We start from the raw sequence: 20,173 nt of genomic DNA on the forward strand, positions 1-20,173 counted from the left end.
GGGAGGAAAGGAAAATGAATAAAGAAGCACACAGGGCTCTTCAGCTGTACTGGTAAAGTTTTCTTTCTTAAACAGGATAATAGGTATATAAGTGTGATTATGTTAACTTTTTTGCTTTTGGTATGTTTTGATAAATTCATAATGTATTTTAATTTTAAGAATTGTTTTTTAATTTTAAGAATTGTTTAAGGCCTCACAAATAGGAAATAGAAGTTTAGATCCCACACTTTTTTGTTTCCCAGTACATCATACTGCCCATCAGAGTAAGGAGTGAATATTTACCAAAAAAAAAAAAAAAAAAGCTACTAATTCCATCTAGTCTTTGCACAGACCTTGAGAATGCAATTGTTTAGTGACAAAGGGACCCTTACTTTGTATACCAGAGGCAATCCTGAAAAACAAGCTATTAAATATTAATAGCTTGAATCATGTTTTTCCATTGCCTTAGGTCACTTATTTAGAACTATGTTTCTACAAACATTTTCATGACAAAGCCTAAGGAAAGCAACGTAGGGATCCCCACATTCATTTCAAATGATTTTGTTAATGTAGAATCCTGAGGCTATTTCATTCTCCCAAAGAGATCCACCAAATACTAGACAACGAATCCGTTTCTTCATTTAAAGCCCCTTCACACTAAAATACTCCACAAAATTTATCCTTATTTTGTTGAAAGTTCTCACTTAGTTCATCAGTATCAATTCAGGAACTTAGCAGGAACTCCTTCATGTCCTCTGATAATTATCCATTGAATGCCCATCAGTTGGTGCTCTGGTAGATGCTGGGGAAATAACAGTGGACCAGACAGCCCTGCCCTGAACGAGCTTTCAGTTTCCTGGAGGAGGTCAACAAGTAAAGCAGGTAGATATAGTACAGTGGGGTGTGGTGCTGTGACGGGGTATATGGTGGCCTTGATATGGAGGAACAGAAAGTGGGACTTAACCCTATGGTGTTGGGTCTGGGGAAGCCTCTGAGTGAGGGTGATATTTAAGCTGAATTCTAAATATTGAGTGAAAATTGGCTTCTAGTTAAAAAAGCAATTTCATTCTTCTTTTCAGAGGATTCAGTCATCTTATTGTTTAATTTTTTCATCAACCAAAGTGGAGGAGAAAAGTCATATTTTAAAGTATCTCTTACCTGAGAAAAGAGACCTGTGATTCTTCCATAGATGTATTTCATCATCCTTTTTACTGTGTGTTCAAAACGAATCACAACTGAGTAAACTAGATTCCTACCATCCTTTGTCAAAAGTGTGACTACACCCCAGATCTAAGTGAGTAAGTTGGGGCAGATGTGTCTGCAGTGAGAACATAATTGCCCTGATTTTACTGCATGTTTTTAAAATCCCTCTTGGCCTAGTTACCCAGGAGAAGGAATATAAACTCAGCTTCTCTGCACACACAGAAGGATCAGAGCACAGACCAGGAAGCATAGGGGCTGGAAGGTATCACTGCAGCATCTTTCAGCCACGCTGACTCCATTTAATTCCCTCAAATCCTGCATTCATCAGTGTAATTGGATTATTTGCTTTGGAGTTATTGTAAGGTTGAGTATCCAGTTTGATTACATGGGGTTTGCTGAGCGACCGGATTTCCAGGAGTTGCGGAAGCAGATGTCTCTCAGGAAATTCTGAATCAAAACCAACCTCCCAGACTCCCCAGTCCCACTAGTTAAAAGAAGACACACATAACTCAGATAACAGGATATAAAATGAAGATCTAAATGTTTATTAATTACAATAAAGATCTAAATGTTTACAAATTGCAATAGAATGTAAAAATCACAGAGTTCGCTATTTTTAAACAAATGTAGCCATTAAAAAACTTTAAACAAGAAAGTGATTTTTAAAAATTCAAAGTAAGAAATCTGGCGTAAGCAAAGATGACATTTTAAAGTATCATCAGTGAATTTTCACACAGACTTTCCATCACAGTAATATTCACTTATATCTTCAATCTTACACAGCAACAAAGTCACAGTAAGAAAGACGGCAATTGCTTCTGAAGGGAAATCAAAGAAGCCTAGAGCGATTATTTTTTCAAAAGGATCTTGGGGAGTTGAAATAAGGCCCGCTTCTCCACGGGCTGACAACGTTTAACTGGGATGGGAACAGCAGCATCCTTTTCTCTGATTTTACCTTTGAACAGAATAAAAGGAACCCAGTGTAACATTCTCCCTCACAAAGAGATGCAGAACCCAAGCCTGACCCCCAAGAAATCCTATAATCAAAGTAAACATGAATCCCGCTCCTACAAATGCTGGTAATAGCATGTTACAGCGTTCAATAAAATGTCTTCCTCTTGCTAATCTTCCTCTGGATTTTTAACACAACCTTCCTGGATTGGAAAAATAGTTCCAATAGTCAGGAAATGACAACCAAGCTGCAACTGCTGGCTGTCCGGCATTACTAAAAACCTAACAGCATTCACTAATGAAAGAGAACACAGCTGGGAGTACACAGGGCCCCATTATACAAGGCTCAGGGTTTACGTAAGGAAGCATAGGTTATCATAATGTAAAAACCTGCAGTGCCTAACTGGGTTTGTATAAAACAAGTCCTTTGACAGACAGCGTCCCTAATTAACACAAACATCTCTCCCTGTCCATCTTGTCAACCTCCTCTGTAATCTTTTGCTGATTGCTACCTGCTGAAACATCTGAAAATGTATCACACGTTAAAAAGAAAAAACAAAGCCATAGAGGCTAGTGAAATTACAAAACTGGCAAAACATGTAGATTTCATGGAGTCAGTGGAAACGATGTTAGAGAAATGTTTAAATCACAGGAAAGCCATGGTGAAATAGGTACCTGGCAGAGCAGGACCAGAAAACAACTGGGGAAAAAAAAAAAAAACCCAGAAAAAGAAAAAGAAAATTGACAAGGATGATGATAATACGTGCTTCAAAAAGAAAGACTTGAATGTCAAAAGAGAAAACAGAGGAAGCACTCAAATGTTTTTTAAATGACCACATCTGTATTATTCTAAAACTGTGTGAAATAAGCTATCAAATCATTTTCGTGAAAAATTATACCCAAAGCAACATGATTCATTTTTCATTCCATTCTAAGTTCTAGAATATGGTTGCCTTTACAATACATAGATGCATTTCTTCCAGATAAAGTCCTAATCGGTTTATAAATTTTGACTATAAACTTGCACTCTCAGTTTTAAGTAGTGCCAGCCTTCCTCAATAACAGCCTCTCTCTGTGTTACCAGCCTCTCACTCATATTTGATTCTCTAGGCCTCTGTGCAATGTTTCCTAACGTCTCAGAGAATAAACCTCCAGCTAGCCCAAGGCCTTCTGCAACCTGGAGGCCTCATCCAAGTGTTCTGCGTCAAGAGGTCTTTTGTTAGCCTGCCCTTTGGCTGAACTGTCCTTGAGTCTTAGGTCACTTTGAAGTCTTTGACCTTGACCGTGGACTCTTTAAACACTAAGGAAGAAAGAGATAATGCTAATTTCATATGCTGTCAGGGAGGGAAACTTTCTCTGCCCACTATCCCTTACTGACAGCACCTGGTTCAGGAGTGGGCCTGTTTCCTGGTCCCATGTGTGGCGTCTTCTTTTGTCCCTCTGGATTTCAGTGTGATGACTTCTCCCTTATAGGGTTCACGCTCCACGGGGGTAGGCGTGCAAGTCTGAAACAGAACATTTCATTTTTCTCTTGTGGCTTGTTGACTTCTTGAATTCAAAGCTAAGTTCTGCTCCCTAAGTGAATTGTGAGACCAAAAACGAGCCTTGTGAATTATCATGTGCCTCCCATGCCCTGCCCTTTCACAGAAACTCCCGGCGACCTCGAGTACCCGCATTGCCCCACTCTTTCACTGGGGTTGATTTGCATCAGACAAAGGCCGAGGGAACACTTCCTAACAGTCATTCCTTCCACCGCAACTTTCACTGGGGCCTCTGCCATATCCTCACACATTCTGTTCTATAACCACCTTCCAGGCTTTTCCAACATTCTACCTTTTCTTGTAGTTTCAGTTCTAGGTGTCTATATTCCCAGAGTGTTTTGTTGTACGTCTCCTACGACTTTCAGCTTTTTGTTTCAGATTCTAGCAGTCTGTGTGTGTGTTTCCTCATTTTCCTGATAGTCCCCGCTTGTAACAAGCCTTCCACAGAATCTCCCATCTGGGACTATACCCCTTTGGTGCCCAACTGTGTAGCAGAACCCTGGATTCAGCTAGAGTTAATTCAGTGCTTGAGCAGACTTTCGAAATCAGGACTTTCTAAACAAAGGGATGCATAAGAACTAAATCCTACTGTTTGTCAATGTGGACACAAATTCACTGGCAAGTCAAGTAATTGCAAACCACAGTGATTAAGGGCATGGGCTCTGGAACCAGCTTGCCTGGGCATGTTACTTAAAACTGTGCTTCAGCTGTAAACTGGGGATCGTAATAGCTCCTAATTTGTAGGGGGGTTGTGAGGATTAAATATATGTAAAGCATTTAGAATAACGCCTAGCATATAAAAGCTCTTAAAAAATAAATATGTGTGTGTGTACGTTTGTGTACATGTCTTATTTTGACCACCAAAACTAATGTATTATAGTGATCAACCGTGTGGGCTTTGGAGAAAGGTAGGTCTGAGTCTGAATTCTAGCTTTGCCATTTACTGGCTGTAGGAAACTGGCAAGTTAATAAGCTCCTCTGAGCCTACTCACTCATGTATGAAATGCAAGGAATAAAACCTACCTCACAGGCACATGAGATTTCCCAGATACAAAGCATTTCCTTCCTTCATCCAGTAGATATTTACTGAGCACACACAAGCCCCAGATATTTTGCAGAGGACAAAGCAGAGAACAAGACAGAGACCGTGTCCCTACAGTGGAATTTGAAGCACACTGATCACTTAGTGACTAGGAAGACCCCTGCCCTCTGTGCACAAGTCCAAGCCTCTGTCCACTTTCTGTGTCTGGTTGGATGCTTTGCTGGACTTGCATCTTGGCTCGCTATCGACTCAGTCCTTTCCTTGACCCTGGATCCTGCCATCACCTTGAACACCGACATGGGGTGGCTGCCACCCAGTCCCTGGACATTGTAGTTACCTGGAGCCAATCCACACCTGAAACTTTAAATTAATTTAATACCCCACTCTCTGACCACATGCCCCGTTTCAGGTCTTTAGTCTCCATGTTTTTTCTTCTCCTGGTTTACTTTTCAAGCCCAACTATATATATGTACTTAAACCTACGGTGACCATATAATTCATCATCCAAACTGGGACACTTCTGAGCGTGTAAAGGGAAGGATGTTGGTGGGAAGGAGATCCCTAGTTGAGCTCCTCTCCTCTTTGTGTCACTTATCCTGGCCAGAGCTCAGTTTCCCTCATCCTCTCTTGTTCTGCTTTACCACTGATCTGCTCCCCAGGTTGCACTTCAGGAAATATTCAGGAATATTATATCCTGAATAAATATCTGCACTTTGCACTTTGTCTAAGAATCCCCTTGCGGCCGCTCAGTCACTGTACTAGCAATGCCACGAGGCCCCTCTTAGCCTGGCTGGTCACTCTGGTCACACTGCCCATCAAATGTCTCTGATCTGACTGGCCAGGTCTCACGTGCACACAGCCTTCCTCTTCATCTGCTGCTGAGGCTCGAGACAGGCAGGGACCGATTTCCCGCCAGGATGGCTATGGGCTGTCAACCACTCCTGCCCACACCGCAACCTCAGACAGACTGGCCCTCTCTGGGGAGGCTTCTGCTGCCCCACACTTCACAGTCTTCCCCTTTATAGACAAGTTGACAGGAATCAAAGACAATTTAAGTTCTGGTCTCAAGCCTTGCAGTACTTTCAACCTTTTAATATTTTCTTAGCCTTAGATGTGGTTACGTAAGTTCTTTAACGCTAGACCCAGGTCTTGTCCATCTTTGTACTGTCTATTGCCCCTGGCACTGTACTCTATATACATTTTAGAACCTCAATAGATGTTCACTGTGACGAAATGGAAAGGTGATGGCACTCGTTCCGCAGAATGTTAAGCCTTCCCTGCATTATTCCAGAGTTCGGCTGCACATGTTTTCTAAGCAGACTTACACTGCAGCTCTCAGGAAAAGTAGTCACGTGGCTTCTCTCTAGTGGCAAATGGAAAATCTCCATCTCAAGTGTGACGTGCCCAGCCCTGACATGGGCATCAGCATCTGGTACAACCAGTGCATAATGCTCAGAGGTTACCCTAGTGGTTGGGTCCAAAGTGGGCTTCTTTCCCAGGTATCCAGGATGAGTACAGTGATGACAGGGACACCATCCTGAGTCTCCCAACTAAATGCATACCTATTTCTTTCTTTTTTTTTTTTTTACTTATTTATTTATTTTTGGCTACGTTGGGTCTTCGTTGCTGCGTGCGGGCTTCTCTAGCTGCGGCGAGCGGGGGCTGTTCTTCGTTTTGGTGCGCTGGCTTCTCATTGCGGTGGCTTCTCTTATTGAGGAGCACGGGCTCTAGGTGCGCAGGCCTCAGTAGTTGTGGCACGTGGGCTTCAGTAGTTGTGGCTCGTGGGCTCTAGAGTGCAGGCTCAGCAGTTGTGGCGCATGGGCTTAGTTGCTCCGCAGCATGTGGGATCTTCCCGGACCAGGGCTCGAAGCCATGTCCCCTGCATTGGCAGGTGGATTCCTAACCACTGCGCCACCAGGGAAGTCCCTGCATACCTACTTCTTAGAGGACATTAATGCAGCATAAAGCTCACAGAAAGACCAGGATGAAGTATCAGAGGGTTCTGGGTTGAACAAAGTAAGCAGGTCTCTTCTCTTCTTCGTGTTCTAGTTTTCGTCTGATCTCACTGGTCAGCTTTCTCAGGCTCCTTTGCTGGCTCCTCCCCTCAGCCTCTGAAGGTTGGCAGCCCCAGAGCTCTTTCTCAAGTCCCCTCTCTTCTCTGTCTACAGTCTCTCTGGTGGCCTCAGACTTGTGTTTTTAAATAAATGTAGATGCCAGGATTCTTAAATTTTATGTCCAGCCCCAATGCCTCTCAACTTCTGGACTTCTTTATCCAAGTGGCTAACTGACCTCTTCACAGGGAGGTGTAATTAGCATCTCAAACAGAACTAGAACTTAACCACCACAAACTATAGTTGAAAGAGAAGTAGGATTAAAACTCTTTGAGCCCAGGGACTGCTGTCTTAGTTACACCTGTACCCCCGGCACCTGGAATATGGAATTGTATCTGGTGCTTAACAAACATTTGTTAAATGAAAGATTTCTTGACTGTAGGACTTCTTAGAACTTTTTAGATGATATTGGGCAACAGAATCACCTGAGGGTAGCATTATCTAAGATCACTTGAAAGCTTTTTTAAGGAGCACCTAAAAGAGACTAGGATCCTGAGCGCACACCTTCGGAAGACTGATCTGGGTGGTGACATTTTTTTCCCCCAGTACAGGCTGGCCAAAATTAGATGATCACACCCCACCAGCAGTTCTTCCCATCTTGATGGGTTTACAATCAAATAGAAAGGTTTGAGGGTAAAACACTGTGACGGGCTATCCTAAGTAATACGGGAAACGTGGATGGTACCTCACCCAGCAGCGTGCTGGTGGTCTACTTAGGTAGATGGGAGTTCAATTTGAGTTCATAGTATTTAATGATGATTGTCACTGTGGTGAGTTCATAGACAAAAATGGGAATTATATCACAATGTGAAGTGCTATGACTAAATATTAATTGCAATCACTATACCCGCATGATTGCAGAAATGTTTTTGGTTAGCTGATCAGGGAAAAGAGGAAGCTTAAAATTGATAGAAAATTTACCTGTATTGTCTGCAGAGAGTAAAATGCTAGGATGCTAGATTTTTCTGAGATTTTTAAGCCCATAGACAAGAATCCTGAACCTCAAGAAGTTACTAATACAATGTTGATCATGGAGGCTAAGATACTAAAATAGCGATAAAGACAACAGAAATTCCAAATACCAAACAGCAGACACTGACGTAACATCAAACAGTCCAAATGAGCAGCGACTCCCTGAGAATGAAATCCATGCCTGGCTGGTGAATTTACAGGTAGGTATTCAGTACCTGGTGAACTTCAAGGTTCTTAGAGGTCCTCACAGGACTGAGCTCTCCAGGGGACTATGAATCACTAGATTCAACAGAGGTGATCTATAACAATGAAAATTTGCATTTTGATGTTTTACAATCCACCAAACGTTTCCATTTAATCCTCAAAATACCCTGCGAGCTATTTCTCAAGAACAATGTGAGCACATAATTTGGTCATCAATAAGTATTTACTGGATGAACACTGAATGGTTAGATAAAACATGGAAAGAGAGTACTTACAAAGTCCCTGTATACAGTGATGTACTGGTAAGTGTTGACAGCCCACCTTCCCCTTTTCTCATCACTCCTAAAGCCCTGATTTATAGCACTTGCCTATTTCTGTTGTGTAAATGCTCTCACCATGGCTGATTTCAAGCTACCGACATCACTGAATGAGGAGTCGGGAAGGGATACATACAAGGGTCTCTCACAGCCAAAATGAGCTGGCTCCAACATATGCACGGCCTTTTGCAATTACTAGCAAGCAATCCGAGGAAATCAGAATTACGTGGCAGCTGGTGATATGAAAGTATTTTCTCTGGGCCACCACATTGAGAAAGACATTGATAAACTGTTATTTCGGAAATGGAAAACACCCATTTCAAGGACTAGATCGGCCATCCATTTAATTTTATCTTATCTAAAAGGCAAATTACGCTTATGGCTGCAAGGGCACAAGCCAGTCTAAAAGCTTTGGCGCAGTATTCTGAAACCATGCCTTACTCCATGAAGCTATTCCTGCTTCTCTAGAAGATGCAATGTGACCCTAATTTTCCAAAATAGATTGGGTTGCTTATTACTGAAAAAAGAGAAAAAGGGATGACTTGAAGAATGTCTATGCTTCCAAATTTTGGTAAAAATTATAATACTCTAAACACACAAAAATTCTAGGAATAATAAACCATTTGAGTTTAAAAAGGTTTTGTTTTTGTTGTTTTTGGTAAAGAAGGAACAGTAGGTAAGTTGATTTTCTTCTTTCAAAATGTACTTGAACACCCAAGCTGCTGTTACAGTGGCCCTCCGTGTGCACAGTTGGGTGAATACACGGATAGAGAGGGCCAACGGTATAAGGGACTTGAGCAGCTGTGGATTTTGGTATCTGCAGATACTGAGCACCTAACCCTATGGATACCGAGGGACCATGTACTGTTTTTCCTTCCTCTTATATTTTTCTTTCCTAAATCCCCCAACACGCTTCCTTAAGTGACTTTTTATATTGAATTGAAATATGTATTTTATTATGTAACACATATCAAATAAATTTTGATGTTTCATCTTCTGATTTAAATTTTTCCCCTTAATGATCCCCTGTTTAAATATTAAAATAAAGTAACAATTCCCTGAAGCTGTCAAATTGCATTAAAATGTCATTTCTCTCCTTCGAAATTCCTCACAATATCCGTTAACAGTGATAGCTGCACAGCATGATGCCAAGTTTCACTAAGTAATAAAATCGTGGATAAGAATCAAGTTCACAGACAACCCCACTGTTTGGGACGAGGCAAGAGGCAATCTCCTGTGTAAATTTATTTCCAGTCCTTTCTATGACCTCTGAAACTACAGTCTTTGCTCCTTCCATTTGCAATTTGTTTATTTATCAAACGCCTACTACATAGGAAGTACTGGGAATAAAAAATAAGTTCCTCGAAGAACTAACGTTCTAGCCAGGAGACCAGCTGAGTTCTGGGACTGACAAACACTGGCGTGTCTCTACAATCTGTGCTTTGGAGTCCAGAGTGGTAAGTGATTATTTTCTTGGGAAGGATAACAGGATAGCAGGAGAAATGGTATGGGCCTTTCCTGCTTGCCTTCAAACTCTTATCCTCACTTACAAAGAAATCTGAATGTTTCAAATGAAAACCAAAGTAAGAGCTCTAATTACCTCATGCGAATTTAAAATCTAGGATTCCTAACAACTCTTTTTCTTAACTTTAACGTAATATTTTTCTTCTATAAAATTATCTTTGCCTGATGGAGAGAAAAAAGGTCTGAAACATCTCCACACAGTCCCCAAACCTCATTTTATTCATTTTTTTGATACTTTTTCCACATCAACACTTTTTAAAATAATGCATTCCCCATGATTTGAGTTTCACAATCATTTTCTTCTGTTTTCTTGCTCTACAGAGGTCTCATGTACAGCGGGAATCAGAAAGGCCTTATCACACACCCTGGCTCTTACGTTTACTTACTGCTCAGCCCAGGGAAAGTTACTTAATCTTGCTGAGAGTCAGTTTTCTATTCTGTAAAATGGGGATGATAATATCTCCCACATGGCTTGTTGTGCAGGTTAGGTAAAATAATAAATATAAATTACACCAAATACACTGCCTGGCAGATAGTAAGTGCTCAGAACAATATATTGTAATACAACTATTACTTACTGCTATTGTAAAAACAATAATGCACTAGAATACCTAAAAAGTTGGTATCAGAAGAAAATATTGAGAAACTAAAATAACTCACAAAATTGAGAGTGAACTAAAAAATGATGTTAGCATTAATTTTGCCAATAAAATACCCAACAACGATTTGAAAAGGAGAACTGATGAAGCCAGTCATTCAGTGATCTCGGCATGTTTTCCCTACAAGAGGAAGACTTAGGCAAAGTCAGTCCTTTAAATACAGTCTGTCAGGGGTTCCCAGTTAGTCTAGTGTCCCTGCTGGTGGGCAACTGGTACTGACAGCCAGGAGCAGGCTCGTCCTGGATCCACTTCAAGCGTCACAGGATCCATCACCCAGTGCTGTCAGTACTATCTCTTCTAAGTCAACACTTATCTGTTTATCTGTTCATCCCTTGGATTCTACAAGTGTCATGAATGAACTAGCTGCCATCAAGGCCTCTCACTTAGATTTTTTCCCCAAACCTAGAATAATTTATCTCCCATTAACTCATTTAACTCAATCTTTATGGTTTACGTTATATGGTTTATTGCTTAAGTATATAGCTTTTGTAGTCAGATAACCAGAGTTTATGTTTTGGTCCTGCCATATACTAGTTGTGTGACATGACCAAGTTTCTTAATTTCCTGAAGCTTCAGTTTCCTAATATTTAAAGTGGGGGGGCTTCCCTGGTGGCGCAGTGGTTAAGAATCCGCCTGCCAATGTAGGGAACATGGGTTCGAGCCCTGGTCTGGGAAGATCCCACACGCGCAGCAACGAAGACCCAATGCAGCCAAAAGTAAATAAATAAATAAAGTGGGGAAAATAATACTCCCTCGCTCACAGGGTTGTTACAGTGACAGAGCCCCTAGCATTGTGCCTTGCCTTCAGTAAAAGCTCAGTAAATGTTAGCATTGCTGTTATTTACCATGTGATGTTTAGAAATACATGGAAACCTTATAGTCTCTACCTACCTGTCACCTGTCAGTGTCAATATTTACAAATTAACTCCCAGCAAAATAAATTGCAACCTTAAATATTTTAACTGAAATACAGTATATAAAGAAATGTCATGAAGAACCTAGGGGTAAGACAGGAATAAAGACACAGACCTACTGGAGAACGGACTTGAGGATATGGGGAGGGGGAAGGGTGAGCTGTGACAAAGCGAGAGAGAGGCATGGACATATATACACTAACAAATGTAAGGTAGATAGCTAGTGGGAAGCAGCCACATAGCACAGGGGTATCAGCTCGGTGCTTTATGACCAGCTAGAAGGGTGGGATAGGGAGGGTGGGAGGGAGGGAGATGCAAGAGGGAAGAGATATGGGGACATATGTATAACTGATTCACTTTGTTATAAAGCAGAAACTAACACACCATTGTAAAGCAATTAAACCCCAATAAAGATCTAAAAAAAAAAAAAAAGAATTGTAGCATCCTGAGAATTTAAAGCATTCTAGAGCACTTTTTTACTTAATCAAAGCTTTAGGAAGTGGTTAAAAAAAAAAAAAGGATGAATCTTATCTAACAAACTCTGAGAATCCACAAGCAAAAAATTTTCACAAGACTTTAGAGGAGAAATCAAAGAGACTACAAGACCCAAACGAAATGAATCGGAAAACAGCCAGAGAACTTTGGAAAAAGAGAAGTATATTTTAAAATGGAAAGAAGACACAGAAGCCTTAGAACTAACCCAAGGGTTACAAATTCTAAGGGCTACACGGCCAAGTTGGGAACATTAATGAGTGAAGCCTGTAGGTGAAAATCAGAAAGGCTGCCTCTGTGGGGCTTGGCCATCCAGCTCCGGCCTGCTCTTACCATGTGGGATTGAGGGTACACGGTGCCCCGCCTCACTCCAAACCCAGCAATTTAGATGGTTTTAGTCTGAAAATTCTGATATATTACTGTGTGTAGTGAAGTGAATTTTTAAAACTGTTTAAAACACTGCATGAGCTAAACAAACATTGGAAAATCCAAGACGTATTAAAAGGACAAACACCTCTTTTTTAACAGCTGGATTATAACAAGACTTGGAGGCCTCTATTATAAATTCGGTCATCAAAGGGGGAAAGCAAAGAGACTGAACTGATGTTTATTGACCTCCTACTAGTGCCTTACGTTTTAAAATCTCATTTGACTCTTGCAATCTGTTGGGGAGAAAACACTGTTGTCATTTTCCAGATGAGGAAACAGACCAAGGATGATAGAGACACTTACTCTTGGCCACACAGCTAGGAAAAGGGAAGCCAAGGTAGAATTCATATTTACCTTGACCTCAAACTCCGCCATTGCTCTGGTGGTCATTAGAATACACCTTGCAGACCTTCAACTACAGGGAGCTTGATGTTTCAAGGGACAGTAGTTGAGTTTGAACTCCATCCTTTTGTTCCTCGGAGGACATGCCTCCCACTGCCGTTCTCAGCCAATGACGGCACGCCACGTGGCTAGATGCAGGAGATGGCTCAAGGGCTGCTTGCAGGCCTTGCTCAACCTTTCTTGGTCTGCATAGTAGTCTAGGATGTTTCCACCACTTGTTTTTCTCCCTCTCTCCTTCACTGGGGCCAGGCTTGAATTGCAGGCTGAGGGCTCTCCCAGCCTCTCCCGGGCTCCCACCCATTTTCTCTCCCAGGTGTTTAAAAAACTCACACCTTTATCCATCTGGGTGGCTGCTTCTCAGAGGACCCTGACTAACAGCAATTGTCAAAAGGCCCACAGGGGCCCTACACTTGCCTGGAAAAACCTGACTTGGTCCATTAGGAAACCCGATAGACACCAATCTTCAAAAGAAACTGCATCCATCCAATAATGACTTTTTTCTTTGAAAGCTGTATTTGTTCATAACCTCTTCTAACACCCCATGAATATGTTAACCAATTGTATGTGACAACGCCATCACCAGCATCCAGGAGCAAGTGACAATCCAGCCCGTGTTAACAGCCCACTTAGCCCCAACTCACCTGGTCCTGCTGCTTGATCCGTTTGTAAATATATTCAGCAAATGGTTTACGAGGAATGAACTTCCCGTCTCCTGCTGTGACACTGAAAACTCCAGCTTCATACACCACTTTGCCTCTTGAAATAGTCACCAGGGGCACCCCATGGCACACCATGCCCTCGAAGATGTTGAAGTTAACAGCCTGATGATGAGTTTTTGCCGAAATGGTCCTGATGTAAAAACAAAGATGTTCCCGATCATTACCAGCTCATATGACAAATATGAAATATTAAAAGAATGACTTAGAAGAAAATTTAGCAACTCTATTAAGCCATAGCTTTATCACTGGAACAAGTGACTTTAAGAATAGAACATAGTATTAACATTTTATTGCAAAGTAATTACATTTTCTGAGAGAAAAACCCAGTAGGTCACTCTTTGCGGTGATTAATGAGGATGGAGTGAGTGGAAGAAGGGCATTGTCTCTAGTGTTTATAATTTTAAGTTATTTTTATGTATATGTTTAAAGAACAAAATATTACTTGTAAAATATTTCAAACATAGATGAGTATGATGAACACACTGACTCAATACCCCACTCTACAGAATTTTAACGTTTTGCAAACACAGTCGAGGTTTCCTCAATACCTCCCTGTCCCTCAAATTCCATCCCTGTCCCTCCCTTCCCAGAGGCAATCATTAATTGGTATTTATCTTATATGGCCTTTATTATGTTGAAGTAGGTTCCCTCTATGCCCACTTTCTGGAGAGTTTTTTTTATCATAAATAGGTATTGAATTTTGTCGAAAGCTTTTTCTGCTCATCTATTGAGATGATCATATGGTATTTATTCTTCAATTTGTTAATGTGGTGTATTACATTGACTGATTTGCATATATTGAAGAATCCTTGCATCCCTGGGATAAATCCCACTTGATCATGGTGTACGATCCTTTTAAGGTGTTGCTGGATTCTGTTTGCTAGTATTTTGTTGAGGATTTTTGCATGTATATTCATCAGTGATATTGGTCTGTAATTTTCTTTTTCTGTAGTATCTTTGTCTGGTTTTGGTATCAGGGTGATGGTGGTCTTGTAGAATGAGTTTGGGAGTGTTCTTTCCTCTGCAATTTTTTGGAAGAGTTTGAGAAGGATGGGTGTTAGCTCTTCTCTAAATGTTTGACAGAATTCACCTGTGAAGTCATCTGGTCCTGGACTTTTGTTTGTTGGAAGAGTTTTAATCAGTTTCCATTTCGTTACTTGTGATTGGTCTGTTCATATTTTCTATTTCTTCCTGGTTCAGTCTTGGAAGGTTATACCTTTCTAAGAATTTGTCCATTTCTTCCAGGTTGTCCATTTTATTGGCATAGAGTGCTTGTAGCAGTCTCTTATGACGCTTATCCCACTACCGGGCATATACCCAGAGAAAACCATAATTCAAAAAGACACATGCACCCCAACGTTCACTGCAGCACTATTTACAACAGCCAGGTCATGGAAGCAGCCTAAATGCCCACTGACAGACGATAAAGAAGGTGTTACATATATACAATGGAATATTACTCAGCCATAAAAAGGAATGAAATTGGGTCATTTGTAGAGATCCTAGAGACTGTTATACAGAGTGAAGTAAGTCAGAAAGAGAAAAACAAATATCATATATTAACGCATATATGTGGAATCTAGAAAAATGGTACAGATGAACCGGTTTGCAAGGCAGAAATAGAGACACAGGTGCAGAGAACAAACGTATGGACACCAAGGGGAGAAAGTGGGGGTGGGAGGGGTGGTGGTGGTGGGATGAATTGGGAGATTGGGATTGACATATATACACTAATATGTATAATAACTAATAAGAACCTGCTGTATAAAAAAATAAAAACTTTAAAAAATTCAACATAGAAAAAATTATACCTTGAAAAGGAAAATTATATCTTGAATTTCTTTCCCTTGGCTGTGGCAAAACTGGAAATTTGAGGACAATAAAAATAACAAAATGTGTTGAATATAATCTCAGCATATTTTGTCACGCATCTGCATATTCATCAGCATTCTCAGCATTTTATTAATACTTTTCAATCTTACACAATATGACTAATGACTTCTAAGCTGGATATTTGGAAATACTGGGTGTTCGCCTTTCCCTAAATCACATTAAATGGAAAAGGAAAAAGAAAATCTGGCAGCAGTGGATCATACAAGGGTAATCTGAAGTTTCTACAAGTGCTTGCTCTCAGGAATGGATTAAAGAAAAGTGCTTTGCTAAAAATCCCAAGGCTAGGTCAGAGGAATAGCAGCTAAAAGCTCCCCTGCAACCCTAATCTGGAGGGGCGGAGCTGGGAGACTCACAGTGCCACCTCCAGGGGAAATGAACGACACGACGCTGACCTGGTCCTGGGTTCCAGAATCCTGTACCCAATTATCTGTTTGGTTTCCACTCCTTAACACATCCAAACAGAATTCTTGATTTTCCATGATGACTCCAGCCCACACACTGGAGTTTGCTCCTCCCTTGAGTTTCTCATCTCAGTAAATGACACCCCCAGCCACCTTTTCTCACTCCTCAAACCATCATCAAGCCTGTTGGTTCTACCTCCAAAAAAAAAAATAAATCCCAAACCTGCCCATTTCTCTCCCCCTCCATGGCTCCCACCGAGTCCACGCCACCATAATCTCTCATCTGGACAACCCCCAACACCTCTTACTGGCCTCCATGTTTCCATTCTTACCCTCCTACACTCCTTACCATCCCCCCACAAAGATGCTCAAATCATATTTTAAAAATGAACATCAGATCAGGTCACTTTTCTGCTTGAAACCCTCCAGTCTGTTCCCCAAGACACATATAACTGTAGAAAAGCCCAGATAATAATAATCATGAAAAAGAATCTGCTCCCAATGAGAAATATCAGCATGGAAAAGAAAAAGATGTTCCTGTATGTCAGGTGGATACTTTATGACATTCTATTTCATCTTTATAACACCTCTTCAAGGTAGAGAGTATTGTCTACACTTGACAAGTAAATAAATTGAGATTTAGAGAGGCTACATAACTTGTCAAAGGACCTATGACTACTTTGATGAAACGGGAATCTTTTCATATTTTTTAAGTTAACATACAATAAAATTTACATTTTTAGTGTTAGTTCTATGAATGTTGACACCTGGATAGATTTGTTATCCTCACAACATTCAGGACACAAACAGTTCCATCGCCCCCCAAAACTCATACCATCCCTGTGTAGTCGCAACCTCCCCCCACGCGTAACTCCTGGAGATCCTTGATCTGTTCTCTATCTCTTGAGCTGTCTCTTTTCAAGAATGTCATGTAAATGGAATCACAGAGTATGTAACCTTTTGAAGCTGACTTCTTTCATTTGGCGTAACTATTTTGAGATTTATCCAAGTTGTTGTGTGTATCAATAGTTCATTCCTTTTTAATTGCTGAGTAGTATTCCAGCGTATGAATACCCCATAGAGTGTTTATCCATTCACCTACTGAAGGACATTTGGGTTGTTTCCAGTTTTTGATGATTATGAATACAGATATTATAAAGATTCATGTACATGTTAGGTGTGAACGCTTTTCTTAGTGTAAGTTCCCATGAGTGGCATCACTGGGTCCTATGGCCAGTGTATGCTGCACAAAAAGAGCTTCCGGTATCCTTAGGAACCAACTTACTGGTAGAGAGAAACATTTAAAAGGTTAATGAATCGGAGGTAGGTACAAATACAACAACAATAATTTCAAACACTAAGGAGGAGGGAAGAGTACTGATCAAATAGTAAGTAATGTCATTAAAGTAAGAAAATGGTTAAAGGGTTACTAGGTATAGAATGAGTTATGATAAGTTATGAGTTGGTGATGAAAGATACAAACTTAAAGAAAATAAATCTAGGAAACAACATAGAGGAGATTTAGACCTTCAGGCTAGAGTGTTGTTTTATGACCATCACAATCTCTCTGCGATACTTCCATAGTCTGGGCTACTGCTTTCCTGCATATCACAGTTACACTGACGGCAGAAGCTCTTGGGCTTATACTGTACAATGTTATATAAGCATGTCTGGACAGATGGATTAGTAAGGTTGCCATACAGAGAAAGTAAAATGCATAATAATTCATGATGAAATGGTTATATACAAGAATGGGAGGCAAAAAAGGGAAAACCCTAAGACATAAAACTTTATTTTTCCAAGCAGGAAGTTAAGAGTTACAGATGCTGTTAGGAAAATAATCTAACAGAAGAAATAAGTTCTATACACAAAAATTGCCATTACGATATCTAAACTATTGAAAAACTGAAGCATAACAATTTTCCAATGATTACTCAATGGAATATTGGACTTCTGTGAAAGACTAGAAATAAGAATACACTGGGGAAGCAAAGAAAATGGTAATTATATAATTTAAATGGAAAAAAAGTTACAGAAAGCATGGGAAAATACATATGCATGTGGACAAATGCAAAAGGAAATATACAAATTAAAGCGCTTGTGTGGCCTAGGAAAAAACAAACAAATATGAAAGCAAAAGATCTGTGACAACAAAATATCAAATCAGATTTCTCTGCCGCAGCCAAAACAAAGGTCATTTTTTTGACTTTCTCAGCGTTGGGGTTAGCAAGAGAAAGAAGGCAATTAGGCGACATCTAAGTGATTCTCTATAATAAGGCATTATGTCAATGAGGTCAAATTAACACAAAATGTAAATTCTCGGCATTATCACCAGCAGCAAAAAGAATGTGCTTCCACTTTCACATTGGAAGGTGTCTGACAGGGTGTCATTCCTCACCCAACTTTTTCCTTCCAGCCAGAGCTGCAAGTCTCCAGTTCTTTAGGAACTTCCACACTTCTGAGTCTTCCTTTTCCCCGGGTGCCCGTCTCACTGCTCAGATCTGACCCCTCCCTGCCCCAAGACTCTGCTCAAAAATCCTGGTCCCATGTCAATCATATCTCAATAAAGCTGGAAAAGAAAAGAAGAGAAGAAAATAGAAGAGAAAAGAAAGGAAACAGAAACAAAAGGGAAGGGAAGGGAAGGGAAGGGAAGGGAAGGACCAGCTTCTGGTTCCTAGAAGCTGACCCTGACAATCCATGGCAAAACCTTGCATTTTCCTCTGTGTTGTAGCATTATCTGAATCAATTGTAATGATCTCTTGATAACTACAGTGTTTTGGAAATAACAGAACACTGACCTACATGGAATGTAAACATCCAATCCTAAAGTTCTGTTGTTACTTAGCATTTCTGGTGAACTGTACAAGCTCATTAGTAATAAATAAATAAAGGAACATTGTTATAATTATCATTCTTAGTTGTATCTTATCCAGTTAGATGAAACATTTGTTTGATAACTAGAAGTACTTAGCAATACCAATATTATCAACACGATTAAGTCCGCAGCTAAGTACTATTACACCATGTCCTGGATGGTAATGCTGAAATACAGCTATGGAAGAGTTTGCCCAAGGATCATACAGCTTGATATTGAAGGAACCTCTGAGAGGTTGGAATCACTGCCACTTTTTGAGCATACTGGTATATCTGTAACCCCGTCATAAGAAGATTAAAAAAATTGTGGTACGTTTTCAATATTTGTTTTCAACAAAAAATAGAATGCAATATCATCATAAGGTTTATAAAATTATTACAAAATGTATTTAAAATTTTTTTTAATTAATTAATTAATTTATTTATGGTGTTGGGTCTTCGTTTCTGTGCGGGGGCTTTCTCTAGTTGTGGCAAGCGGGGGCCACTCTTCATTGCGGTGCGCGGGCCTCTCACTATCGCGGCCTCTCTTGTTGCAGAGCACAGGCTCCAGATGCGCAGGCTCAGTAATTGTGGCTCACGGGCCCAGTTAGGGCACGAACCCACATCCCCTGCATTGGCAGGCAGACTCCCAACCACTGCGCCACCAGGGAAGCCCACAAAATGTATTTAAAATCTATTCATTACTAGTGTGGTATGGGAGACGTGGTCCATTAGTGGAATGAACACAAGTTCAAAGTCACACAATTGCCTTTCTAAGTACACTTGTTGTTCCTTTGAACATGCTTCCTCCAAGGCAGAGGCCTTCTGTTCTAAGGCAGAAGCCAGAACATGCTTTCCCAGGCCCCTTTGCAGCTGGGGCCCAGTCATGTGACCTGGCCTCCTCCAAAATGGTGCCCCAGCACCATACTTTGCATGGCAAGCTGGTGACTCAGGAAGCAGGTGCTGCAGGATCCATGTTGGTGAAGGGAGAGATGGCTCAATCCTGTTTTTCAGGCCAGTTGTGACAGGGGTTTAGCACTAGGGTCCAAGCCCTGCCTCAGTGAAGCGATTCATGGCAACTGAGCCCAGGGGCAACACTGGGGCTCTCCACTGTCCTATGGTAGGCCTGGGGCATTGGTCCTGGCTACACAGCCTCTCAGCCTGGTCTTCTGGTCCTCCTGGAGATTCTCTGAGCCGCCCAGTTCTTTTAATACATTCTTCTTCTGTTTAAGCACCTAGCGTAGATTTCTCTTGGGTGCAGCTAAGAACCCTGCCTGGTCCATCTTTTTCTTTCAACCATCTTAGAAGAAAGCAGAAGCACACGTCTGGGCTCTAACTAAAAGGGATTCAGTCAATGGGCTAACGTGTTATCGTCCTAAGGTTCAGCGACACTGTGAGATAAATTGGAGCAGGTGACATGGAGCTTTGCTGTGCATTTCAGCCACACACGTGATCCTATTCTGAGAAATGCAGTGTAGCAAGCACTGTAGTTCCATCCCCTGGCATACATTCTCCCTTCCTCTGGTTTCAGCATTCCCCCAGTTTTTCTTTAAGAAACATCTCTCCG

At 40.9% G+C, this 20,173-nt stretch overlaps 1 protein-coding gene across 7 annotated transcripts in view; it reads right to left on the reverse strand.

Annotated features, from left to right (window-relative positions):
• Positions 1 to 20,173, reverse strand: part of DPYS (dihydropyrimidinase) — a 155,539-nt gene that overhangs the window by 66,359 nt on the left and 69,007 nt on the right. For 5 of the 7 annotated variants that reach the window (XR_009516635.1, XM_059995046.1, XM_059995041.1 and 2 more), the window contains one exon: positions 13,382 to 13,589. Coding sequence is in view for 6 of the 7 variants with exons in the window: in XM_059995046.1 (XP_059851029.1) it covers positions 13,382 to 13,589 (208 nt within the window). In the remaining variant the exon portion in view is untranslated. Of the gene's footprint in view, positions 1 to 1,689; positions 2,138 to 3,516; positions 3,639 to 13,381; positions 13,590 to 20,173 lie in introns of those variants that run through there. The other 2 variants (XM_059995042.2, XM_059995045.1) reach the window with 2 other exon arrangements.

This window comes from Delphinus delphis, chromosome 17, assembly GCF_949987515.2.
Source record: "Delphinus delphis chromosome 17, mDelDel1.2, whole genome shotgun sequence".
Lineage (NCBI taxonomy): Eukaryota > Metazoa > Chordata > Mammalia > Artiodactyla > Delphinidae > Delphinus > Delphinus delphis.